Genomic DNA, 24993 nt, shown 5'->3' on the forward strand with positions numbered 1-24993 from the left:
GGCGTTGTGAAGAGAAGTGGATGATACTTCTCGTCAGAACGCCCAGCTAGTAAAAGAAGTAAAAACGCCCCGATGTACGCACATAATACACGCCCAGTTGGACTTTTACTTTAAACACGCCCAGTTGGACTTTAGCAAGCCTCATTTGCATAAATACAAAAATGGTCATAACTTGGCCAAAAATGCTCGTTTTTTAAAAATAAAAACGTTACTGTAATCTACATTGCAGCGCCGATCTGCTGCAATAGGAGATAGGGGTTGCAAAATCTGGTGACAGAGCCTCTTTAAATATCGGGCGCCAAATATAACGGCACCGATCTCTAAATAACGGAGTGAGGTAGAAAAAAAAATGTAAAGTGCCCCAGGGTTTGTTCAGCCCTCCCCATTTACATGCTACACTCAGCTGGACATGTATGGGGAGGTGAAAGGTTCTCGTTAACGATTCACTTCTCATATGCTACATGGGCACAAGGCTCCACTTTGCCATTCAAATGCTGTATAGAATCATCTCCTCCCCTTATAGTTGGTACTTCCAGGAGAAGAAGCGAAACTCATGAGATTTGGACCTCACACTGCTAAAATGATGGTAAAACTTGTGTTCCTATAATACTGATGGAAATTCTCTGATTTGCTAACAATATATTTTTGAGAAAATACGTAATTTAATGTACGGTCACTTTTTGTGTTTCTCTCAACTGATTTTTGTAATCTTTTTAACTTCCATAAGGGGCCTTTTATAAAGCACTCCTCGTGGTCCTCTTTAACCCTTTAAGGATGCTGCTCATTTAGCCTTACGGAGAAGTGGATTTAACATTTTTACCTCATTGCATTCAGAGAGCCTTAAAGTGTAGCTAAATGTTCAACAAACTTCTGACTTGTCATAGTGAGATGTCAGGAGTTTGGATTGGTGGGGGTCCGAGCACGGAGACCCCGACTAATCGCTAGAACGAAGCAGCAGAAGCGTTTGTGTGAGCGTTCAGCTGCTTAATTTCTGTTCGGCTTTTTCTGGAAAGTCGATGTATGGGAGTACGGGCTCATAGACATTCTATTGAGTCCGTACACGATACATTTATTTCCGGAAAAAGCCGAACAGACAAGAAGCAGCTGAGCGCTCACACGAGCGCTTCAGCTGCTTTATTCTAGCGATTGGTGGGAGTCTCAGTGCTCGGACCCCCACCAATCCAAACTTCTGACATCTCACTATGATATGTCAGAAGACTGCCGAACGTTTAGCTACACTTTAACTATATAAACATATTAAATGATATTAATTTATTATACATATTTTAATGGATAAGGAGATATATAATGTAGTTTTTTGTTTTTTTTAGCAGATTATTTTATTGAAATTTTATTTAATTTACTATATTTAATTTGTCCCTCAAGGGGACTTATTTTACAGTTAAATGTTTTCATTATAATGCATTGGAATTCCTCTGTAAAATGCTCAGGCAGCTCTGTTAACTACAGGGTCTTACACAGGCCAGACTTTATTATGCCCAGGGATGTCCTTTAAAACCATCAGCTACCAGAGGGAGGTCTACCTTACCTATTCGCAGCATTATAAGGGTTAAATTATCAGGATCAGCGTTTTCTCCAATCCCCACCATTGCTGCAGGGTGGTGGCTGTAAATCACAGTCGCCTCCTACCTCCACGTTCGCTGTGCCACCCAATTACATGATCCCAGCGCAGTACATTTACTGTTCATGTCGACAAAGGGTTAAATTATACAATTGATCTAAAACAGTTTTGGAATGGTAAGAGCAATCGGTGAGACACATATGTTTATCTTCCATCTTCAACGTTTCAGTTAAGGTTCACTTTGTTGCCCACTGGGTTCTAAAATCACAATGAGAAAGTTGTATATGAACAATGAAAGTAGAGCAGTTGTCAATAACAGCAAAAAATATTTTCAAAACATATAGGGTATCAATGTGTTTTGTCATGCCTTTGGATGCTTGGAATTTATTTTCATCTTGTATAAATTAAAAATGTATCAAGAGTCCGTTTTCCCCTGAAAAATTAATAGGTTTAACTTTCCAAATTGCAGAAAGCATTACTTTGACACAAGATCTGCAGAAACATACAGGAGATCTGGAACCACTGAACCTATTACAAGAGGATTCAGGATGTGATATTTCCAATGAAGATGAGGTGGACGTATTGACAGCATCTCAGAGTTCTAACTACTGTGACCAAACATTCAGAAATCTGTCACATTCTGCATCTCCATTAAATCATCTTCCAATTATAAAGAGCTTTTCTGTTGGTGAGGAGCAGCTGTCTAGCCAGATACAGTTTCTTAATCATCTTCTTGGTCTTGGAAAACTGACAACACAAAGCCATGTAACAGATTTTGCAAAGTCTGGAAATGACGGCACTGTGGTAACTGATTCAGTGTCTGGATTATTGAATGGTTTACTTAGCCTTTATAAAAATCCTAAACCATCTGTTGTAAGAGTTCAAACGGAAGCCTTTAGTATTCTATCGAACCTTCTTACCAACTCACACTTACACCAAAATATTCTTCAAGTGTGCATGAAGAGTTTAGAAGATTTTGAAAGACAACTAATCCAGAGCATCTTAACAAATGACAGCATGAATAGGGTGAGTGCTTCTGTTATTATTGTATGGATTGAATGATGATCAAACATGGACTATAAATATTGACTAAAGGAGGTTTCCGGGATTTATAAAGAACATGCCTAAATCTTTAAGGGCCTGTTCACATCAGCGCTGGCTTCTGTTAAGGATATCCATTCATCTGTTCCATCAGAGGTACAGATGAACGGATAGCCAAACGGAAAGCATCGCTTCCGTTTGCATCACCATTGAGTTTAATGGTATTTTTTTTTGTTTCAGTTTGCCTCTGTTCTGCTAGGTTTCCGTTTTCTTCACGGTAACAATAGCGTAGTCGGCAGCACTATTGCTTCTGTAAAAAAAACTGAAACCCAGCTGAACAGAGGCAAATGGAAACCAATTGAAAAAAAATACCATTGAAATCAATGGTGATGCAAACTGAAGCAATGCTTTCCGTTTGGCTTTCTGTTCATCTGTTCCTCTGGTGTAATATCTTATTAGAGAAAATACCTCTGTCGCTACTTATCTGGCTTCCCCGCACCCCTTAACACACTCTGAATTTACTGCTAAATCCATTTCCTCAAGATGAGACGTACTATCAGTACACTAATGAATCACGTTACAGCTGCCCATAGAAGTCTATGGAGAGAGGAGCAGGAGCAGAAAGAGAGCAACACACAGACGCTGCTACAGCTTCTAGTAAGTGTTCTATCTCACCACAGTGTTTGTATAATGTCATCCATGTTGCTGCTGTTTCAGAGGGTGTGCTACAAAGAGATTGGAGAGCAGGATATTCTCTTCCATATGTATGCAATGTTTGGCAGACATGATAGCAGTGAAAGGGGTTATGCGGGGACTAAAAATTATTAGCAGTGTACGCACTCCAGTATGAGAGTACATTCGCTAATATACATTCCAGTCCCATGTACAAGAAGGAGCATTAGTACAGCGAGTACAATGGGGTTGGTCACCATCAAAGAAGACTGCAACTAGACTTCCGGTACCTTGGCAGCACTATAAAAATCAATACATCTCCTATTCATCGCGACGGGGGCCAGAATGTATATTAGCGAGTATACTCACATACTGCAGTGAGTACACTGCTAATAATTTTTGGCTCCTGCATAAACCTTTTAATCTTCACCGACTAGCTCAGACAAATCTGGGAATTGGAAAGCGAGCCTGCAGAGGGGGAAACTGCTAGAAAAAAATGCAGGATACACGTCATATAATGGTCAGATATAGTGTCATTCCTCATACATACACACGCACTCGCACACGCCAGCTTATTCTTAGAAGTCACCTAAAAGGTTAGGTACGTTTTGAAACAAATCAAAACAAATTTTAATATACTTGTGGTTATGTGCTATATCTGCACTCAAGTCCCTGGTCCACCTGGTTTATCGGCTGTATCTGATCATGGCAATGAGTTGGGGCCTACTGCTATGACCTTCTGTCGTCCATGCTAATTTCATGCAGCAGTGATTGGCTGATAAAATCATGTGATATGTCGTCGATATGATTGTGCACTACTAATGGACAAGGAGGACTGGGGATTGGGGCTACAGGAATGGGGCAAAATCACTAAGGTAAGTAATGTTTGTTTCAAGTATATAAATCTTAGCAACCTTCTGGAAGATATCGTTTTTAAAGCCGTACTGTCCCCTTCTTTTTTTTTTTTTTTTTTTTGTTACACACATTGCAAGTAATTTTAATTTCAAAATATTTTTTGGATTAAAGAATAGATCTTTTACACTAGAAATGGCTGTTTTATCAGTATCAGACATAACTCATTTCTTGCTCCCTCCTTAACTGGTTGCCGACACAGGACGAGTATGCTCGTTCTGAGCGGCGAGTACTTAGCGCATTAGGACGAGCATTCTCGTCCTGTGTGACCGCCGTCTCTGCGTGCGATCAAGAGCGGGGCAACGGCTGTAATACACAGCCACGGCCCCGCTCTGACAGCAGAGAGGAGAGAAACATCTCTCCACCATTAACCCTTTGAATGCTGCGATGAAAGCTGATCGCGGCGTTCAAAGAGGGGGGACTGCACATTGATCGCGTCACAGAAAATAACGGTGACGCGATCAAAGCCCACAACTCATATGGCCAGACAGCCCAGGGTCCATTGAAGGACCCCAGGGCTGTCTGAACATATTTCCTGTTGTTAGGGCATACTGAGGTTTGTCCTAACAACTGCCTGTGCACAATCAGTACACAGGCTAATGTACTGGCATATAGCTATATGCCAGTGCATTGCAGTTACAAAATAAAAATAAAAATGATAAATTCCTTTATGGGATTAAAAAAAAAAGTTAAATTAATGTAAAAAAAAATTCATGATAGATAAATAAAAAGTAAAAAAAATACAAACACACATTTTTTATAATAAATAAACTTTTTAAAATATAAGTCCCAAAACATGAAATATAGACATATTTGGTATCGCCCCGACCATAACAACCTGTACAACAAATGTATAACATTATTTATGATCCGTGTATGGTGTAAAAAAAAAATATTAAAACTGCTGCGCAACTGCTTTTTTTCTGCATTTTCGCCAAAATAAAAATGTATAGAAATTAAACGATTAATGTTTTTGTACCAAAAAATGGTACCTACATAAAGTACAACTCGTCCCGCAAAAAACAAAGTCTCATACAACTACGTCGTACAAAAAATAAGAGTTATGAGCGTCGGGATGCAAAGAGGGAAATGTAAAGTAAATTGCTCTGTCCTCAAGGCCAAAATTGGCTGTGTCCTTAAAGGGTTAAATATTACCACAAGGTTTAAAACTCAATTTTGACTATCTTGGATCATATTTATGTCTGTACTAGTGAAGAAGCTGGGCAGCTAAGTGGTGATTCTGCAAAGCCCAGAGTTAAATGTCACCATGTTGGATATATTATTGCATATTTTGGATAGGCACTGTAAACGCAGTTGTGCCTATTTAAAGCAGACCAATCAGTAAGAAAAATTTTATAAATAATGGGAGACCAACATATAAAACCTTTCACGTTATACAAGTCCTTCTCAATGAATTAGACTATCATCAAAAAGTTAATTTATTTTAGTAATTCAATTCAAAAAGTGAAACTCCAATATTATATAGATTCATTACACACAGAGTGATCTATTTCCAGCATTTTTTTCTTTGAGGGTATGTGCACACGATGAGAGGCTTTTACGGCTGAAATGAGACTGTTTTCAGGAGAAAACAGCTGCCTCGTTTCAGCCGTAAAAGCTCCTCCTCGCATTATGCAAGGCGTCTGTGACGCTCGTAAATCTTGAGCTGCTCTTCATTGAGTTCAATGAAGAACGGCTCAAATTACGTTGCAAAGAAGTGTCCTGCACTTCTTTGCCGAGGCAGTCAATTCACGCGTCGTGGTTTGACAGCTGTCAAACGGCGACGCGTAAATTACAGGTCGTCTGCACAGTACGTCGGCAAACCCATTCAAATGAATGTGCAGATGTTTGCCGCCGTATTGTAGCCCTATTTTCAGGCGTAAATCGAGGCATAATACGCCTCGTTTACGCCTGAAAATAGGTCGTGTGAACCCAGCCTTAATGTTGATGATTATGGCTAACAGTTAATGAAAACCCAACTCCATTCCACGCCGCATTGATGCAGTAATTCATGCAAATGGAGCCCCGACCAAGTATTGAGTGCATATACTTTACATACTTTTCTGTAGGCTAACATTTCGGTATTAAAAATCTTTTTTGAAATTGGGCTGATATCATGTAATTTTCTGAGACACTAAATTTGGGGTTTTCATTAACTGTTCCCATAATCATCAACATTAAAAAAAAAAATATGCTGGAAATGGATCAGTCTGTGTGTAATGAATCTATATAATATGAGTTTCACTTTTTGAATTGAATTACTGAAATTAACTTTTTTATATTCTAATTCATTGAGAAGGACTAGTGTATATATAATTAGGAAAATTTTAAAAAACCAAAAAGTTTTCTAGGGTTTAGCATCCTTAAGGTATAACTTGTGGAGAAACAACTAAATTAAGAATATTTATAGATGTGGTTGTTTTCTTAAATGTTTTGGCCTGTCAGTCTTTACTTTAGCGATTTTCCCCAACCTTTCATGTACAGCATGTTTCATCCGGTTTTTTGTTTGCATATAAGATGCAATGTAAAAGTTATTTGTCTACATTTTCATTGAACTGTTGCATTACAAAATTGCTAATAAGAGCGCTAAAATGCACCTATATTAAGGCCATGTGAGAACTAAGATCTTTCAAACTATAATTTTTTTAGAATCTTTTAGTATGTTTGTCATCTAATGCTCAAAAGTAGATTTCATGAAATTTAGATTGAATTGAAGAATAATTCTCCTAAAAGCTTGATGAAGCTTCCTCTGTTCGCAAAAATATTTCACTTTTATAATGAACCTTTAATAGGCACTTTTATATAACTGATTATTTTTCAAAGCCTGCACATTGAAAAAAAAACCCTAATGGGGATATACTGTACTAATTCAGAATGATTCCTTTATATTTGGTGTTTCTGGGTAGGAATTGGAGAAACTACAGTAGCATAAAATCAATGCTTTCTACCAAGCGTGTAAAAGCCTTTATTGACATGTAATGCCTCAGCCTAAGAAGTCATACATTTTTAAAAAGTAGATATTATTTTACTACCAGACTGTTCTTGGCTCTGATTTGTAGAGTTGTCACTTTTTCTGTTCTCAAGGCAAGAAAAAAAAGGTCAAATTACTTTGAAAATATTCTTTCCGTCTTTATGAAAATAATTTCCTGACAATCACAAATGTCTTATTCCTGGAGCTTCTGAGCAAGAAAACATCACTGGCAGTATTTCTGATCTTTTCTAGCAGTGATCCCCAACCACCGGGCCGCGGATCATTTGGTACCGGGCCGCGGTATCTGGTATCCACCCCGGTGGCCTCAGGGAATTTCGGGCGAAAAACCGCACCCAACTGTGCTGCAGTTTTTTGCCTGTAATGTCTGCTGCGGAAAACTGCTTAGCAGGCCTCTCGGGATGACGTTTAATCCCAGGAGATCGCTGCAGTCTGTGATTGGCTGCAGCGGCGGTCACATCTGATGATCCTCCACCCGTCGTGGGTACGAGTATAGGTAAGTAATTGTTATTTTTTATCAGGCACATATGGGGGCATTATACTGGGTATGGGAAAGGAGGCTGATATGGTGGCCGCTATGGAAGCATTTTACTGTATGGGGCAGCTAAGGGGCGCCTTATACTGTATTGGGGCATTATATTGCTGAGGGAGCTATGGGGGTGCATTATACAGTCAGGGCAGCTAAGGGGGGCATTATACAATGTGGCAGGCATTATACTGTGAGGGGGCAGCTGTGGGGGGCATTATATTGTGAGGGGGCAGCTATGGGGAGCATTACACCATTGGGACCATTATACTATGGGAGCAATATGCTGTGCGGGAAGCTATGGGGAAGCATAATACTATGGTGCACTATACTGTGTGAGGGAAGCTATGGGGGGCTTTATACTGTGGAGGCATCCATGGGGACTGTTGGGCAAGGCGGCAGGGCATAGGCACGGGCAGGGGTCTGGTGGTGTTGGTGAGGGATAGGGGGGCCCAAGCTGAATTCTTGCACCAATTAGTCTTTAGCTATGCCCCTGCTGCTATTTGTTGTGCATTTTACCGCCCCGTTGTATTCAATGGGGAAAACCTGCAACAAATAAGCAGCGTTTACGCAAATACAATTGACTTGGTGCGGAACAAAATTCTGCACCACAGGTCAATTTCTGAGCGTTTTTTCCGCTCCGTATTTAAGCATAGTGTGGATGGGACTTGTTTTATCTCATCCACTTTGCTGCTACTGTATTATGCTGTGCATTTTCCGCATCATACTACAGGTATTATAATACAGGTATACACCGTATTTACACAAAGTGTGAACTGACTCTAAGCCCCGCCCTGCTGGTCCCTGGAAAAAATTTCTTGCATCAAACTGGTCCTCGGTGCAAAAACGTTTGGGAACCACTGCTTTCTAGGATATCTTCTATCAAGAATTCTTGAGTATCTTTGTACCTTATTCTAGTAGCATTTTATACAGGTTTTTTTTATTAGTGTCTGTATTGTTGAAATCCATGCTTTCTCTTAAAGCCACCCTTTGCGGGTACTTTTAGCTACACCATAAAATACCATATTTGCAGTAATACAAACTGAAACATGCAGTTGGATATTTGACTCCTCTACAATAGTCTATAGATACAAATGATTTGTAATTAGAAGTGTTAAGGCTTTGAAAATGTTTATAGTGTGCCTACTGTATAGTCAGCCCTGATGCCCTTGAAGGTAATACCACAGTAGATGGGGGTCACAAAATTAAGGAGAATCCCTTTTATCTAACCGCTATGATACATCAAAATATATGCTCAATCATAAATTAGAAATGATAAATCTATATTCACAAGGAATGGTGGATCAATATATCGGAAGCTTAAAGTGACGACAGTGTCAGGATCTATTAGCCGCATATTCCACCATATTTGCATGTCCAATTGCCTGCAGGAGACACTTTTGACATTGTCCACTCTGTTTGAATGTTTAATTTTCAACTGCTGATTGCAAATTTTAGCAGAAGATGCGGCTACTAGCCCCTTTTGATCATAACTATTTTGTCACCAAGAGACTTTTTTAAATCTTTCAGTGGAGGTGAAATTTGCAAATTTCATTTTTCTTGCTGAATTTCAATAATATTATTTTTTTTTTCTGTAACACAGAAGGTTTTACCAGAGAAACACTACTAAATGTGTTGTCCAGATTCTTCAGTCTTTAGATGTCCCACATGTGGCTCTAGTGTGCTACTTGACTAAAACACAAGCCCCAGAAGCAAAGAAGCACCTAGTGCATTTTGGGGCCTCCTCTTTATTACAATATATTTTAGGCATCTTGCCAGGTTTGAAGAGGTGTTGAGGTGCCAAAACAGTAGGAATCCCCCATTTTGGAAACTACACCCCTCAAGGAATTTATGGTTGTTGTTACCATTTTGACCCCACCGTTTTTACACAGCACGTATTTGAATCAGGCTGTGAAATTAAAAAAATGACTTTTCATCAAAATTTCTTATTTTCACAGGGAACAAAATACTCCATTTTGTTGCCCAATTTCTCCTGAGTGCAGCAATACCCCATTTGTGGTGATAAACTGATGTTTGGGCCCATTGGAGGCCTCAGAAGGGAAGGAGCGCTGCGTTCTTTGTAGTGCAGATTTTGCCTGGTTGGTTTTCGGGTGCCATGTCGTATTTGCAGAGCCCCAGAGGTATCAAAGCAATGGAAACCCACCAGAAGTGACCCCATTTTGGAAACCACCCCTCAAAGAAGTCATTTATGGGTGTTGTGACCATTTAGACCCCACAGTTTTTTCACAGAATTTATTGAATTGGGCTGTGAATTAAATTTTTGATTTTTTTTTTTTCCAATAAGATGTAGTTCTGGCTCAAAATTTCTTATTTTCACAAGAAATAAAATACCCCATTTTGTTGCCCAATTTGTCCGGAGTGCGGCAATACCCCATTTGTGGTGATAAACTGCCGTTTGGGCCCATGGGGGGGGGGGGGGCGCTCAGAAGGAAAGGACCACCATTTGGCCTACTGGGGATTTTCTGGTGCTCAGTCATGTATGCAGAAGCCCCTGAGGTACCAGTACAGTTGAAAGCCCCGAGAAGTGACCCTGTTTTAAAAACGTCACCCCTTAAGGCATTCATCTAGAGGTGAAGTGAGCATTTTGACCGGAGACATACACCCCATAAGCTGTAATGTGGGTTCTCCCGGGTATGACAATACCCTCAATGTGGCTGTTAACAGCTGCCTGGGCACACAGCAGGGCTCTGAAGGGAAAGATGAGGGGGATAAGCTGTGCGGAGTGCATCAGGGTAAGTAAAACTGGGGTAGATTAAAAGTCAAGGGATGTATGATAAATTTTCAAACACTCTTTCATATAGAGCTCTGGTTTTTAGGGACACGTGTCACATTGATATATTGTGTCCTTCCTTATCCCCCGCGTATAGCAGACTTTGTACCTCTTTTGATTTGTTCCCTCCATGCCAGTTTGGGGAACTTCTCCTGGAAAGTGTTGCCCTGGTACGATGCTTGTAGCCTCGCTTTCAGAAGTACTGACAGAAGTACTGGGTGTCCCCCTTCTTGGTCCCGAAAGATTAGGTTCTTGATAACCACCTCTTGAAATTCCAGGAAAGTTCCCCTCTGGCCTGTACATCGACGTAGCACGTACGCATTGTACAATGCCATCTGTATGATGTGCACGGCCAGCTTCTTATACCACACCGCATGGCGCTGTAGGACTTCAGGGCTTTATCTGAGAAGTCTACCCCTCCCATGTACTTATTGTAGTCCAGGATACAGTCTGGTTTGGGGGTCTCTGTATTGGTACCTCGTACAGGTACATGGGTACTGGTGTGGCCATGTATTGTTGTGAATACAAGGACATCTCTCTTGTCCTTGTACTTGACACCCAATATGTTTTTGCTAGAATGTGCCCTGCTCTCACCCCTTCTGAGTTTTTGCCCAAGCAGTCTCTTAGGGAGGCCTCTCAGATTTCTTTTTGCAGTGCCGCATGCCACAGTACTGGTTCAGCAGTGGGTGCACCAAATCCCACAATTTTTGCAGCATTAACTCCCAGTACGGGGGGGGGGGGAGCATTCTGGGGGCTGAATACTGGTGTCCTTCCCTTCATATATCCTAAATATGTATGTATACCCTGATGCACTCTCGCACAGCTTATATATCTTCACGCCATACCTTGCCCTCTTACTCGGCAGGTACTGGCGGAATTGAAGCCTCCCTTTAAAATGTACCAAGGACTCATCAACAGAAATATATTTCTCGGGGGTGTATGCTTGGGAAAACCGGGCACTGAAATGGTCTAATAGGGGTCTCCGTTTCTACAAATGGTCAAAACTGGGGTCATCTCGGGGTGGGCACTGTTCATTATCAGTATAATGTAAGTAGCAAAATATTGCCTCATATTTATTTTTATTTTTTTTAGGTTTCAGTTCTGAAGTTGCTTTGAGGAGCCTATATATTAGAAACCCCTATCAATCACCCCATTTTAGAAACTAGACCCCTCAAAGTATTCACCACAGCCTATAGAAAGTTTATTAACCCTTTAGGTGTTTCACAGGAATTTAGAGCAAAGTAGAGGTGAAATTTACATATTAATTTTTTTTTGTCAGAAAATCCTTTTTATTAAATTTTTTTTCTGTAAAACAGAAGGTTTTAATAGAGAAACGCAACTCAATACTTCTTGCCCAGATTCTGCAGTTTTTAGAAATATCCCACATGTGGCCCCAGTGTGCTAATGGACTGAAGCACCGGCCTAAGAAGCAAAGGAGTACCTAGTGGATCTTGGGGCCTTTTTTTTATTAGAAAATATTTTGGGCACCATGTCAGGTTTGAAGGGCTCTTGCAGTGCAAAAACAGTGGAAATCTCCAAAAAGCGATGCCATTTGGGAAACTAAACCCCTCAAGGAAATGATCTAGGAGTATAGTGAGCATTTTGACCGCACAGGTTTATTGCAGAAATGATTGGAAGTGGACCGTGAAAATTAAAATCGTCATTCTTTCAAAGAAAATGTAGGTTTAGCTAATTTTTTCTCATTTCCACAAGGACTAAAGGAGAAACAACACTGCCACATTTGTAAAGCAATTACTCCCGATTAAAACAATACCCCACATGTGGTCCTAAAGGGCTGTTTGTACACACGGCAGGGCTTAGAAAGGAAAGCGCGCCATTTGGCTTTTGGAGTTCAAATTTAGCAGGAATAGTTTGCGTAGGCCATGTCACATTTGCAAAGCCCCCGAAGGGACAAAACAGTTGAAACCTCCCACAAGTGACCATATTTTGGAAACTACACCCCTTGAGGTATTCATCTACGGGTGTAGTGAGCTTTTTGACCCCACAGGGGATTTATAGATTTTATTAGAATTGAGCAGTGAAAATAAAAACAATCCTTTTTCTTCAATAAGACGTAGCTTTAGCTCAACATTTTTCATTTTCTCAACAAACAAAGGAGAAAAAGAACCATAGCTTTGTAAAGCAATTTCTCCTGAGTAAGGCAATACCCGATATGTGGTCATAAACTGCTGTTTGGACACACAGTAGGGATCAGAAGGGAAGGAGTGCCATTTGGCTCTTGGAGTACAGATTTTGCTGGATTGGTTTCTGGTCACTGTCGCATTTGCAAAGCCCCTGTGAGACCAAAACAGTGGAAACCCCCCATGAGTGACCCCATTTTGGAAACTACACCCCTCAACGTATTCAACTAGGGGTGTAGTGAGCATTTTAACCCGGCAGGTGTTTTGCAGAAATTAGTGTGCACTCGATGTTGCAGTGTGAAAATTGTATTTTTCCCATAGATATGCCAATATGTGGTGCCCAGCTTGTGCCACCATAACAAGACAGCTCTCTAATTATTATGCTGTGTTTCCCGGTTTTAGAATCACCCTACATATGGCCCTAAACTTTTGCCTGGACTATCGACAGGCCTCAGGAATGTGAGAGTACCATGCAAAATTGATGCCTAATTTGGCAACTTACACAGTATTGGTTCACAATTGCAGAACTCTGTGACCCCTCAAGGCATTTCTTTAGGCCCCCAGACGAAGGCTTCCGGGCCGAAACGCGCGTCGGGGTGGACGCCAGCCACTCACACTCTGTCATGGGTAAGAGATGTGCATATCATGCACAGTTCATTAGGATATACATTTATACATTTAGTTCCTGTTATTTGATGTACTGTACTTTTCTTTGGAACGGTGATGCACTACTGCCCTAGATATACTGGGTAGACTCATTACCAATGTATATATACCTTTGATGCATTTGTCTCCTAGTACCTCTTAGTGACCCATGTTTGGCTGTTTCAATACCATCATTACTGTTACTTTACACTGGTGTACTCAGCCTGTTTGCACAGTGCTGTGCTGTGTGATATGTGTTCTGGCTGTCCATTTTTTCTTGTGGTTTACATCTCTATAAATTTTATACATGTGTTTATTTTAATGTATTCAATAAACTTTCATATCTTTTAATTAATTTGTTTGTGTGTCAGACTCCTAGTTATAGGTTGTGTTATTTCTTTAGGCGTGTAGTGAGCATTTTCACCCCACAGGTCTTTTCCATAAATGATTGCGCTGCGGATGGTGCAAAGTAAAAATTAACATTTTTTTTCCCTAGATGTGACATTTCAGTGGGAAATATGTCGTGCCCAGCTTGCGCCACTGGAGACACACACCCCAAAAATTGTTAAAAGGGTTCTCCCATGTATGGTGATGCCATATATGTGAAAGTAAACGACTGCTTGGGCATGCTGGAGGGCTCAGAAGGGAAGGAGCGCCATTTAGCTTTTGGAGCGTGGACTTTGCTTGGTAGTAGTTTGGTTTGGAGATTTACTGGTATTTCAGTTTATAATGTGGGGCATATGTGAGCTGGGCAGAGTACATCAGGAGCATAGTCAGGTGGTATAATAATGGGGTAAACAATAAAATAATCAATAAATATTTGTCACGCTGGGAAGCAATCCTTTATGCATAGGCCAGTGTCGCACTGATAGATGTCCTTTCTTGTCCCCCTTTTGGTCCACACTCCACACCTTTTCAGTTTGGGGAATTTTACTGGCAAGTGTTGGCCTGGTATAATACGGGCACCCTCACTTCCAGCAGATATGTTTGGGCCCTCCCCTTCCTGGTTCCCTAATTTTAGGGCCTTGATAAATCGCCACTTGAAACAGAACACAACTGCATATTTTTCTTTCCTGACTTATTGGAGCCTTAACTAATTTTATTTTTTCATAGACGTAGTGGTATGAGGACTGTTTTGTTGCGGGACGAGCTGTAGTTATTATTGGTACCATTTTAGGGTACATGCGACTTTTTGATCACTTGTTATCCTTTTTTTTGGGAGGCAAGGTGATCAAAAAACAGCAATTCTGCCATCGTTTTTTAGATTTTTTTATACAGCGTTCACCACGCATCATAAATTACATGTTATCTTTATACTGCGGGTCAGTACGATTCCGGCGATACCAAATTTTATAGAACTTTTTATGTTTTACAACTTTTTGCACAATAAAATTACTTTTGTAAAAAGAATGTATTTTTTCTGTCGCCAAGTTGTAAGAGCCATAAGTTTTTAATTTTTTTAGTGGACAGAGCTGTATGAGGAGCAAGTGAAACGAAATCTCGTTTACCTCCGTAATCTCGCGAGATTTCGCTTCCCTTGCCGGAGTCTCACAGAAAAGATTCAGAAGTGTTAGGATTCTGAATACACATGACGTCCAGGCTGGATGATCATGTGTATTCATTATCAGGACACTTGATTAACGTTAATCTCTGTTTATGTGGCTGCACATCGCTGCTGTGTAAATCAATGGAGATGAGTGTATGATGCTAACTGGTCACTGATTGGTCAGCGTCATACACGTAAACACGCCCAGTTAAAAACACAATACAAGCCCAGTTGGACATAACGATAAAAAAACGCCCAGTTGTCCATTTCAAACCTCATTTGCATATATATAAAATAGCTCATAACTTGGCCAAAAATGAACGTTTTTAAAAAAAAACAAAAAAACGTTACTGTTATCTACATTGCAGCGCCGATCCTATGCAATAGGAGATAGGGATTTGAGAATCTGGTGACAGAGCCTCTTTAAGTAGACCATGGGCCCTGGGCTGTTACCCAAACTTGGGCCCCCCTTCCGCACCGCCGCGCTGCCGTGCCGTAACTATTTTTAAGACTACCTTTTTGGACAAGCATTAAAAAATGAGTGTTACGATTCCCCTTGTCACAGGGCTGTCTCCCTACATACTGACTGGATCACACTGTGCAGGGACACGTCCTCCTGACAAGGGGACATCAGTCCTGGACTGCAGAAAGACTTTGAAATACAAGGATTTCCTGTAATAAACAGGTCAGGAGAGGTAACAGATTCTCTATATATCTAGTGACTCACAGGTGAAGATGTCTTAGATGCTAGTAGTTTTTTTTCCTCTTTTCTTCTCCATCCGATCTAGCGCTCATGACGACTTCTCCCGGCCATTTCTGCAGCCCCTAAATATAATATCACCATGCACTGCGCCTCTGACTATAATTCTGTCACACACTGTAAAGTAAAGCACCACATACACAGTGCCCCCTGTAGATAGCGCCAACTCCCCCTGTACACAGAGACACACACACACACACACACAAAACACACGTGTAGATAGCGCCACACACACACATCCCCCTGTAGATAGCGCCACACACACACACACACACACATCCCCCTGTAGATAGCGCTACACACACACACACACGCACATCCCCCTGTAGATAGTGCCACACACACATACATCCCCCTGTAGATAGCGACACACACACATACATCCCCCTATAGGTAGCGCCACACACACACACACACACACACACACACACACTCCTGTAGATGGCACCACACCCCCCCTGTAGATAGCGCCACACACACAACCCCCTATAGATAGAGCCACACAGCGCTCCCTTCCTTATATATAGTGCTACACAGCGCTCCCTTCCTTATATATAGAGCCACACAGCGCTCCATTCCTTATATAAAGTGCCACACAGCGCTCCCTTCCTTATATATAGTGCCACACAGCGCTCCTTTCCTTGTATATAGTGCCACACAGCGCTCCTTTCCTTGTATATAGTGCCACACAGTGCTCCCTTCCTTGTATATAGTGTCACACAGCACTCCCTTCCTTGTATATAGTGCCACACAGCCCTCCCTCCCTTGTATATAGTTTCGCTACACTGCAGCCCTGGGATGACATTGACTGCTGCAGCCTCTGATTGGCCTGTGATTGGCTGCAGCGGTCACATGGGGTGAAACGTCATCCCAGGAGGCCGGCCTGGACGAAGAAACTGAATTCTGGGCAAGTATAAGATTTTTATTTTTTCTAAATTTGCGTTTTTACATAACATCTGCTATCTGTTGTGGGTTTTACCTCCCCATTGAATTAAATGGGGAAAACCCGAAACAAATAAGCCGTATTTATGCAAATACAATTGACATGCTGCGGAATAAAAAAAACGCACCGCAGGTCAATTTCTGTGCTTTTTTTTTTTCCGCTTATTTACGCAGCGTGTGATGAGAATTGTTCACATCTAATCTACTCTGCTGCTATGGTTTTAGGGCTTGTCCACACTTAACGGAATTGCTGCAAATTTTCTGACCGGAAAATCCGCAGAATACAGTAGCAGCGAAGTGAGTGAGATTTAACAAATCTCATCCAGACACTGCGTAAAATTACCGACCAGAAATTTTGTCCCGCGGTGCGTATTTTTCGTGCCGCATCATGTCAATTTCTGCTGCGGATAGTGGACTGAATTGCTGCGTTTTTCAGAGGAGACGTCACCATCCCGCAACATTGCGAAAAACGCAGCAAAATACGCACCATTTTCTGCAGTAAAAACCGCAGGAAATGGTGCTTTTATTCTGCAGTGGAATTTCTGCCAGTTTCTGTGGCATTGCTGCAGAAATATATATATATATATATATATATATATACATACACACACACACTAAATCTATTTATATATACATACATACACACACACACACACACACACACACACATTATATATACATACACCCACTATATATATATACATACATACATACACTATACATGCGCACACACACACACACTATACATACATACACTATATATGCACATGTACACATCAGACACACCATATTTACATATATATATATATATATATATACACTACACACACACACACATCACATACACACGAATATGCATATTATACACATGTAAAGTACACATTGTAAACACACATGCACTTACCTTTTATGCAGGATATTTGTGAAGGGCATTCAGCAGCTTGATGGTCCGACACAGTGCCGCAGACAGTCTCCCCTCCCCCTCCGTCACGTCCCGACTAGTAACTGCAGCAGTAGGAGAGGTGTGTAGAGCAGAGAAGGGGGGCTGGAGGGGGAGCTTCTAAAGCAGCACAGGGAGAGATCGCAGCACAGACCATGGCTGCCAATAGCTGGGAGTCGGGCAGAAACTCACCTCGCCTTATGACAGGTGCGGCCCTGGCACTGGGGCCCCCTCCGGTGCTAGCGACGCCACCGGGCATGAGGGGGTCAGTGTGGCCATGGGCCCGCTGGGAGCCATGGGCCCCGGGCGGCCGCCCGAACCGCCCTAATGCTGATCCGCCACTGGCCAGTGCTGCATCTTTGTGTCACATAGGAGACCCAGCGATGCAGCTGAAAGCTACGGGCCGTCGGCCATGAGAATTCGCAAGTGGAAACGCAAGATAAATTGACATGCTGCTGATTTTAAAATGTACACTGCAGGATTATTTACGTGCAGAAAAAAAATCTGAGACATATAGATGTTTCTTGAAATCTCATGTACTTTGCTGGTACTGTATTACACTACGGATTTGCCACACGAAAATAAGTGTGGCAAATTTGCACGTAATGCGCATCGTGTGCATTTGGCCTTACACTTACATGTTTCAAAACACCTACTGTGTTCTTAGTCATCGCACCTGGTTAAAGTAACAACATACCATTTCAAGTAGATCAGCACCAATCGCAGTGTAACAAACAAGATTACATGTAAAAAGAGTTGGAGCAGGATGTGGGGGGAGGGTATATGTGGACATTCCACTATTAACCCCTTAATTTCTCACCAACATCTATAATATGAGCTTGGTGTTAGATTAATTGTATAAAATCTAAATACATATTACAAGGATGTTAGTTCTAAAAACAATATTACAATGAACAAAAGACCTATAGCTAACTAAAGCTTAGTAGCATAAATCGATATAATATTTGTCAGCAGCCCAGAACATATACACTCAAATCGGTTCCAGTAGGGGAGCTTGTGAGGGCTAAGAGGAACTGTAGCACCCAAGCACCTTTTCAATTAGAATTAGGCTATATTCATAACCGTCTGTGAGCAAGGGGGTATCCTAATTGCTGTAAGTACCACAGAAACATTAACGAAGTGTCGGGATTGTGAATAGACATCCCGTCCTGGCTGGAGGTAATGTCTATTTATTGTCTAAGCACTTCAGTAACGTTAATGTGTCAGTATAAGACAGCACATACTGATCTAACAGGATCCCTATGCGCTGAGGAAATGAATGGAGAGAAGTTTATGACGCTGATTGGTCAGTGTCATGCACTCCTCTGTACAACGCCCACTTGGTCTAAAGTAAAAACACGCCCACTTGGGCATTAAGAAACTCATTAGCATAAAGTTAAAAATCGCTCATAAAGTGGTTTAAAATAGTTTGCTTTTCTAAATAAAAAGCATTACTGTCACCTACATTATAGCGCCCATCTCCTTATGTAGGAAATAGGGCACTTATAATGTGGTGACAGAGCCTCTTTAAGTCTTTTCTTAACTAACCTATCCTATTCTGTAAACAAAAAGATAAAAAACCAGACAACCCCTTTAAAAAGAATGAAAATTCCAAGAGAATGATCCATTGCTACTCTTTTAGGATAGAATAGTTACTGAAGAGTGTCAAACCTGTTAATTTTCCTGATACGTGTAAAATTCCTTTTTTAACAAGTGGTTTAGTTTGCTCATTCCCCATTGCTTGTTCTAGTCGTGAAGGTTTTATCATTTAACTTTGTATATATCCGATAATGCTGTCGTTTTGCTCTTAATGCTAGGAAGCACACAAGTGACTTTCTGATAAGAGGAACAAATTGCGTCATCATTTTGTAAGTGCTTGTTTTTGCTAATCTTTTATGTGCAATAGAGAATAGTCCTGGTATAATTATAACACAAAGATATCAGTATTTTTAATAATCTGTTCTCAGTTCTTTCACCTGTATTTGTTTTCCAAGCAAACATGAAAGAAGGTGTTTGTTGACTACCATCTGTTTTCCTTCCAAGCTGTGTACTTAGACTGGGTTTACACGTCACGGTCAAAATGCGTTTTTGGCAAAGACCTTGCAAAACCGCTTGGTTTTCCTGCAATTTTTCAAAAATCAGGGCAAAATGGCGAGAGAGAGACCAGAATGAAAACCCCTATTTAAAGATTTTAGGGCATGCTTGTAAGGCCACTTTCAGACGGCAGCATTTTGGTCAGTATTTTCCTCAGTATTTGGAAGTCAAAACTAAGGCCTCATGCACACGACCATAGTTTGGTCCGTTATATACGGAACATATGTCGGCCACATTTCCCGGACCGAACAAGGTTCCGGGAGCCGGCGTTCCTAGCATCATAGTTATGTATGATGCTAGTAGTCCCTACTTCTCCCCGGAAATACTGTCCTGTACTATAATCATAAAAAGGCGTATCTTTATTAGTCAAAACAATAATACAAATGTAAAATGAGTACAAAGTGCATGGCATTCACTGATAAAATACATATATATGTATCAGTATGACACCGCTTAACATGACTCCTCAGTATAAATTTGGTTCAAAGGCCTAATGGTTAAAGTGTTTTTAAACATTCAACTGTAACATCTATGGCCGTTGTCCGTCGTTCTAACTTACCCCTTGACGACCGTGGCCATGGACATCCTGCTGCTGTGCTGCGTCGTCCCCCTGTGAGGCGCCGGCACACACTTCCGGGTATCGAGACTGTCTCCCGGAGGGTGCGCGAGCGCTCGTGCCCGCTCTTAAAGGGCCTGCGCGTGTATGAAAATCATCAACAACTCACATGATTTCCTGGACTATAAGAAGGCCACCGCCCTTCTGATCCTCGCCTGAGCGTTGTTGTTGTTTCCCAAAGTCTGTCTTGCAAATGGTCTCCTAAGTGTTTTCCAGCTTCCCAGTGTTCCCCGTACCTGTATCCTGTATCCCGTGCTATCCAGTACTATCCTGAGCCGAGCCTGCCTTGCTACTGTCTGCATTGTCTCAGGTAACCTTTCTGGGCTATAGACTCTGTACCATACCTGTTTGGCCAGCTGCCATCATGCTATGCGGTACGGCCCAGTGGGTCCACACCCCGCATCGTGACAACAAACTTCTGACATCTCATTGTGACGTGTCAGACGTTTTGACGGGGGTCCGAGCACTGAGAGCCTCACCGATCGCTAAAACGAAGCGGCACAAGCACTCGGGTGAGCGGGGAGAAAAGAATAAAAGAATGCTTGGTCATTAGGGCCAAAATTTTAATAAAAAGAGAGGACATAAGACAAAAGCAAGGTCGTGATAGGGATAGAGTGGGGAAAAAGGGGTAGTGTGGGGGAATGTTAATATAAAGACACAGTTAAAGACTATTTATTTTGTCTGAGATTTTTGAAAGTATATTCTATTTATATAAAAGTAAAGCTTTACTATTTTTTATCTTTTGTGTATGCTATTAAATGGAAATTAATAAAATATTTATAAAAAAATAGGCCTGGTCCTTAAAGGGTTAAACTAAATAAGAGCCTGGAGGAATATATATTGCTGCCAAAATCCACTGCTACCCTCAGTTACATATTGCAGGAAAACATATCATCCCTGATCAATATCTTTACTTTAACCACTTTACAACTTGACCTATAATCTATTAAAATACTAACGCCCGATGACGAAAGAAGTATATATGTTTTGATAACTACCCCCACCAATTTTTGCTTTAATATTCCTATTTAAGCCCTGCTTCTGGGGGCCATCATTGGGCCCCCAGGATGCCATGACAACAGTCAGCATGTATTTTTAACGGCTTAGATGACATGATTGCAATTGACCGCAATCTCTAAGGGGTTAAACGAGCGGGATCCTGCTCGTTGCAGAGAATTTTCTGCTGTAACATACAGCCGACACGATCATCTTACGAAGAGAACGAAGGGAAAGGAGAAGACTTGCGCCAGACACGCAGCTCACATCCTCCTTCTACCAAGGGTCCCACATCTTGCTGACTTCCTATACTTCATCAGCTGTTGCTACCAGAAACGTCTCCCGGGGTTGCGACCTAAGGACTTTCCAGGAGCGAAGTCCAGACCCCTGCATAGGGGCTATAGTATTAAAAATGTGGGTTTCCTTAGACTCCATTCCCAGGTTTAGCCCAGAGCCAAATCCAAAGAAACCCAGTGGGTCCACAGAAGTTCCTACATGTGCATGACCGTTTGCTTAGGCTATGCACCCCTCTGATGCATCTCTGCCTGAGGTCTGTGAGATGGCGACTCAACTTGCACTGCAGAGTAGCCACCAAGACCAGCTGTTCCATGTTCTTCAGAACGTCTCGACTCATTAGGACGCTATAACACCTATTGCTGCATCTCCATCAGTGCCACCACTTGCACAGCTGTGACCTACACAACTACTTCCAAGCAGTCCTGGTCTTCAAGTGCCTTCTCCCCTCGCTATGATGGGAAACCCAAGTCATGCAAAGGAGTCATCAATGTATATACTATTCATATTGATGTCCTGGCTCATCATTTCTCCTCCAACCGAGCTAAAGTAGCATACATAGTTTCTCTGCTGTCCGGTGAAGCTTTAGCCTGGGCTTCTCCGCTCTGGGAATGATCCGATAATGGCCAATCTGCAATCGTTCTATTTTGAGAAAGTCTTTGAAGAACCCAGCAGGGCCTCATCTACCTTGCTCTGTCTACGACATGGGCCAATATTCCTTTCAATTTTGCACTTTTGCTTCAGAGCTAAATTGAAATAACGTGGCACTGGTGGCCATGTTCTGGGATCGACTAGATGGCCAAATTAAAGATGAATTGGCTGCTCTCTAATTGCCTGCGACTCTGGATGACCTAATTTCTCTGGCCAATTGTATTGATATCCGGTTCAGTGAGAGGGTGAGGGAATCTGACGGAGTTCGACGACTCCCTAGGCTTGGGCCCACCTTTCAAAGTCCTTTACAGACTCCGGTACCCGTCCCTCATGAACAACCTTCGCAGCTGGGAATAATCAAGCTCAGGGCAGATTACCTAAATTATCAAAGTCTAGCTCAGGGAGAATGGTGTTTAAATCTACAAATCTTCCAGATGATAGTGGGGTTGTGGGGAGCACCATTAATAGACCTGTGTGAAATAAGAAAAAAAATTGGCAAGTGGAGGAATTTTACTTCCTAAATCCCGCAGATCATCCTCTAATGCTAGATCCTTTGTCCCAAACATTACACTGGACCTAGCATATGCATTTCCACCCTTGGCATTGATATCAAGAGTTCTGAGGAAGATCAGGGAGGACAGGGCCAAAGTAATATTAATAGCCCCCTTCTGGCTGCGCAAAGCTTGGTTTATATGCCTGAGATCTCTCTCTATCTCAAACCCTTGGGTTCTCCTGGAAAACAGGGGCCTCCTGAGTGAGGATCTAGTGTTCCATTCAGAAATAAAAAATCTGCATCTCATGGCCTGGCTTATGAAAGGCTGATATTAAAAAGAAAAGGCCTTTCAGATTCAGTAATAAATACGCATCAAAAAAGCACAACGTTAGTTCAATTGAGTTTCGCATTTGTCAGACATTCATAAAGTTTGAAAGGGGCTTGAATTTGAATACAGGTCATCTTAATATCTCCAAAATATTAGATTTTCTTTAGAAAGGTCTAGAAAAGGGTCTAAGGCCGGCCACGTTGAAGGTACGCTCTTAGTGCATTCTTTGATTCTAGACTAGCTAATCATGGGTATGGTAGCTAGATTTATCAAAGTAGCAAACAAATGAGTTCCTAACATTGGGCCAAGAACTTAGGGGTTAGTATTAAAGGAGTATTCCCATTCTAGACATTTGTGTCCCAGCTTTTGGACCCACACCGATTATCGAGAACGAGGGTTACCCGACTCTGCTCCGCCTGGTGCGACAGCTGATGGCTGCAGAGTCTAGTGGAGAGTGGGCCGCACGGTTCTCTCCAGTCTGTTATATGGGAGTTGGGGAAAGAGCCGAGCAGCACTCCCCACTAATCCCCACCTGAAATCTGTGGCCAACAGCTGCCACACCAGGCAAAACCTGGGTGACCTCTGATCTCAATATAGGTGCGGGTTCTAGAACTGTCAGACATTTATGGCAAATTCCTGTGGATTTGCCATAAATGTCTAAGATGGGAATACCCCTTTAAATGCTGAGAGTGAATAGACATTGCCACCAGCCAGGATGCGATGTCTATTCACACTCCTGACACTTCGAGATCACGCTGTGCCGTGAGTAAGTCCCACAGAAACTTTACCGAAGTGTCGGAAGTGTGAATAGACATCGCATCCTGGCTGGAGGCAATGTCTATTCACTCTCAAGACACTTCAGTAAAGTTAATGTGGGTGTATGTGACAGCACAGTGTGATCTCACGAGATCACGCTGTGCTGTGAATACAAATGGACATGAATGGAGAGAAGTGTATGATGCTGATTGGTCAGCGTCATACACTTCTCTTTACAACGCCCACTTGGTCAAAAGTTTAAAAACGCCCAGTTGGGCATTAAGAAACTAATTAGCTTAAATCTAAAATTGTTCATAACTTGCTCAAAAATGTACATTTTTCAAAATAAAAAACACTATTGTTATCTACATTACAGCGCCGATCAGATTATGTAGGAGATGGGGCACTTATAATCTGGTGACAGAGCCTCTTTAAAGGGGTTGGCCAGGAATAATTATTTTTCATATGCATTAATTTGCCCATTACATGTAGTTTTCTAATATATTTGCTTTTTCAAGGTCTGAGGGTTTCTGAGCTCTGTAATGCAGTCACTTGACCGCACAGTCTGAATTTTTAACTTCCTGTGACGTTCCGTGCCTCAGCCCAGCCTTCGCCTCCTCAATTACGTGTACAGGCAGTGGGGCGGGCAAATGTTTTCTGAGCTCTTCAGAGCACCACCTATGAACCCACGCCCCCCCTCCTCTCACGGCATACCCATCCCGCCTCCTGTCTCTTTTTTCCGGACCCCATCACCTCTCTCTGTAGATAGTGCGACACCCCCCTTGACGATAGCGAAGCAACCCCTGTAGATAGCAATACACCCCTCCTGTATATGGCACCTTTAGGGCTCCCTCTAGGAGTGGAATCAGAGCAGAAATAGATGGAGACACTGAGGAGCATCATGATTATTAGTGTTTGTGACAGTGTGCAGAGAGGGAGCTGGGTGACTAATTAGAGCAGGGAGGCACCCTGTGAACATAGAGCTGGTGGGGATGCCGTGGAGGGAGGAAGGGGGGCGGGACTGTAATCGGTCTTCTCAGCTACAGCAAGGGATCATGGGAATGGTGGGTTACAAGACAGGAAACAGCCAGGTTAAGAAGCAAGGGATGTAAACAAACAGAGCAGCATTGATTATTTAGATCAAACAGAAACTGGTTAGAAGGTTTTTAGGGAAGGCAAACCAAGGCTGGGGGACACTTTTTAGAAAATAATTTTTTCCTGGCCAACCCCTTTAATGTAAGCCAATTCGTGATTATAAATATTTTTATCAGTATAAAA

At 41.9% G+C, this 24993-nt stretch overlaps 1 protein-coding gene across 3 annotated transcripts in view; it reads left to right on the forward strand.

Moving 5' to 3' along the window:
* MEI4 (meiotic double-stranded break formation protein 4) overlaps window positions 1-24993 on the forward strand; it is a 166986-nt gene that overhangs the window by 18500 nt on the left and 123493 nt on the right. For all 3 annotated transcript variants that reach the window (XM_075864163.1, XM_075864164.1, XM_075864161.1), the window contains exon 3: window positions 2052-2608. In XM_075864163.1, the coding sequence (XP_075720278.1) occupies window positions 2052-2608 (557 nt within the window). The remainder of the gene's footprint in view (window positions 1-2051; window positions 2609-24993) is intronic.

The sequence above is a fragment of the Rhinoderma darwinii genome, chromosome 4 (assembly GCF_050947455.1).
Source record: "Rhinoderma darwinii isolate aRhiDar2 chromosome 4, aRhiDar2.hap1, whole genome shotgun sequence".
Lineage (NCBI taxonomy): Eukaryota > Metazoa > Chordata > Amphibia > Anura > Rhinodermatidae > Rhinoderma > Rhinoderma darwinii.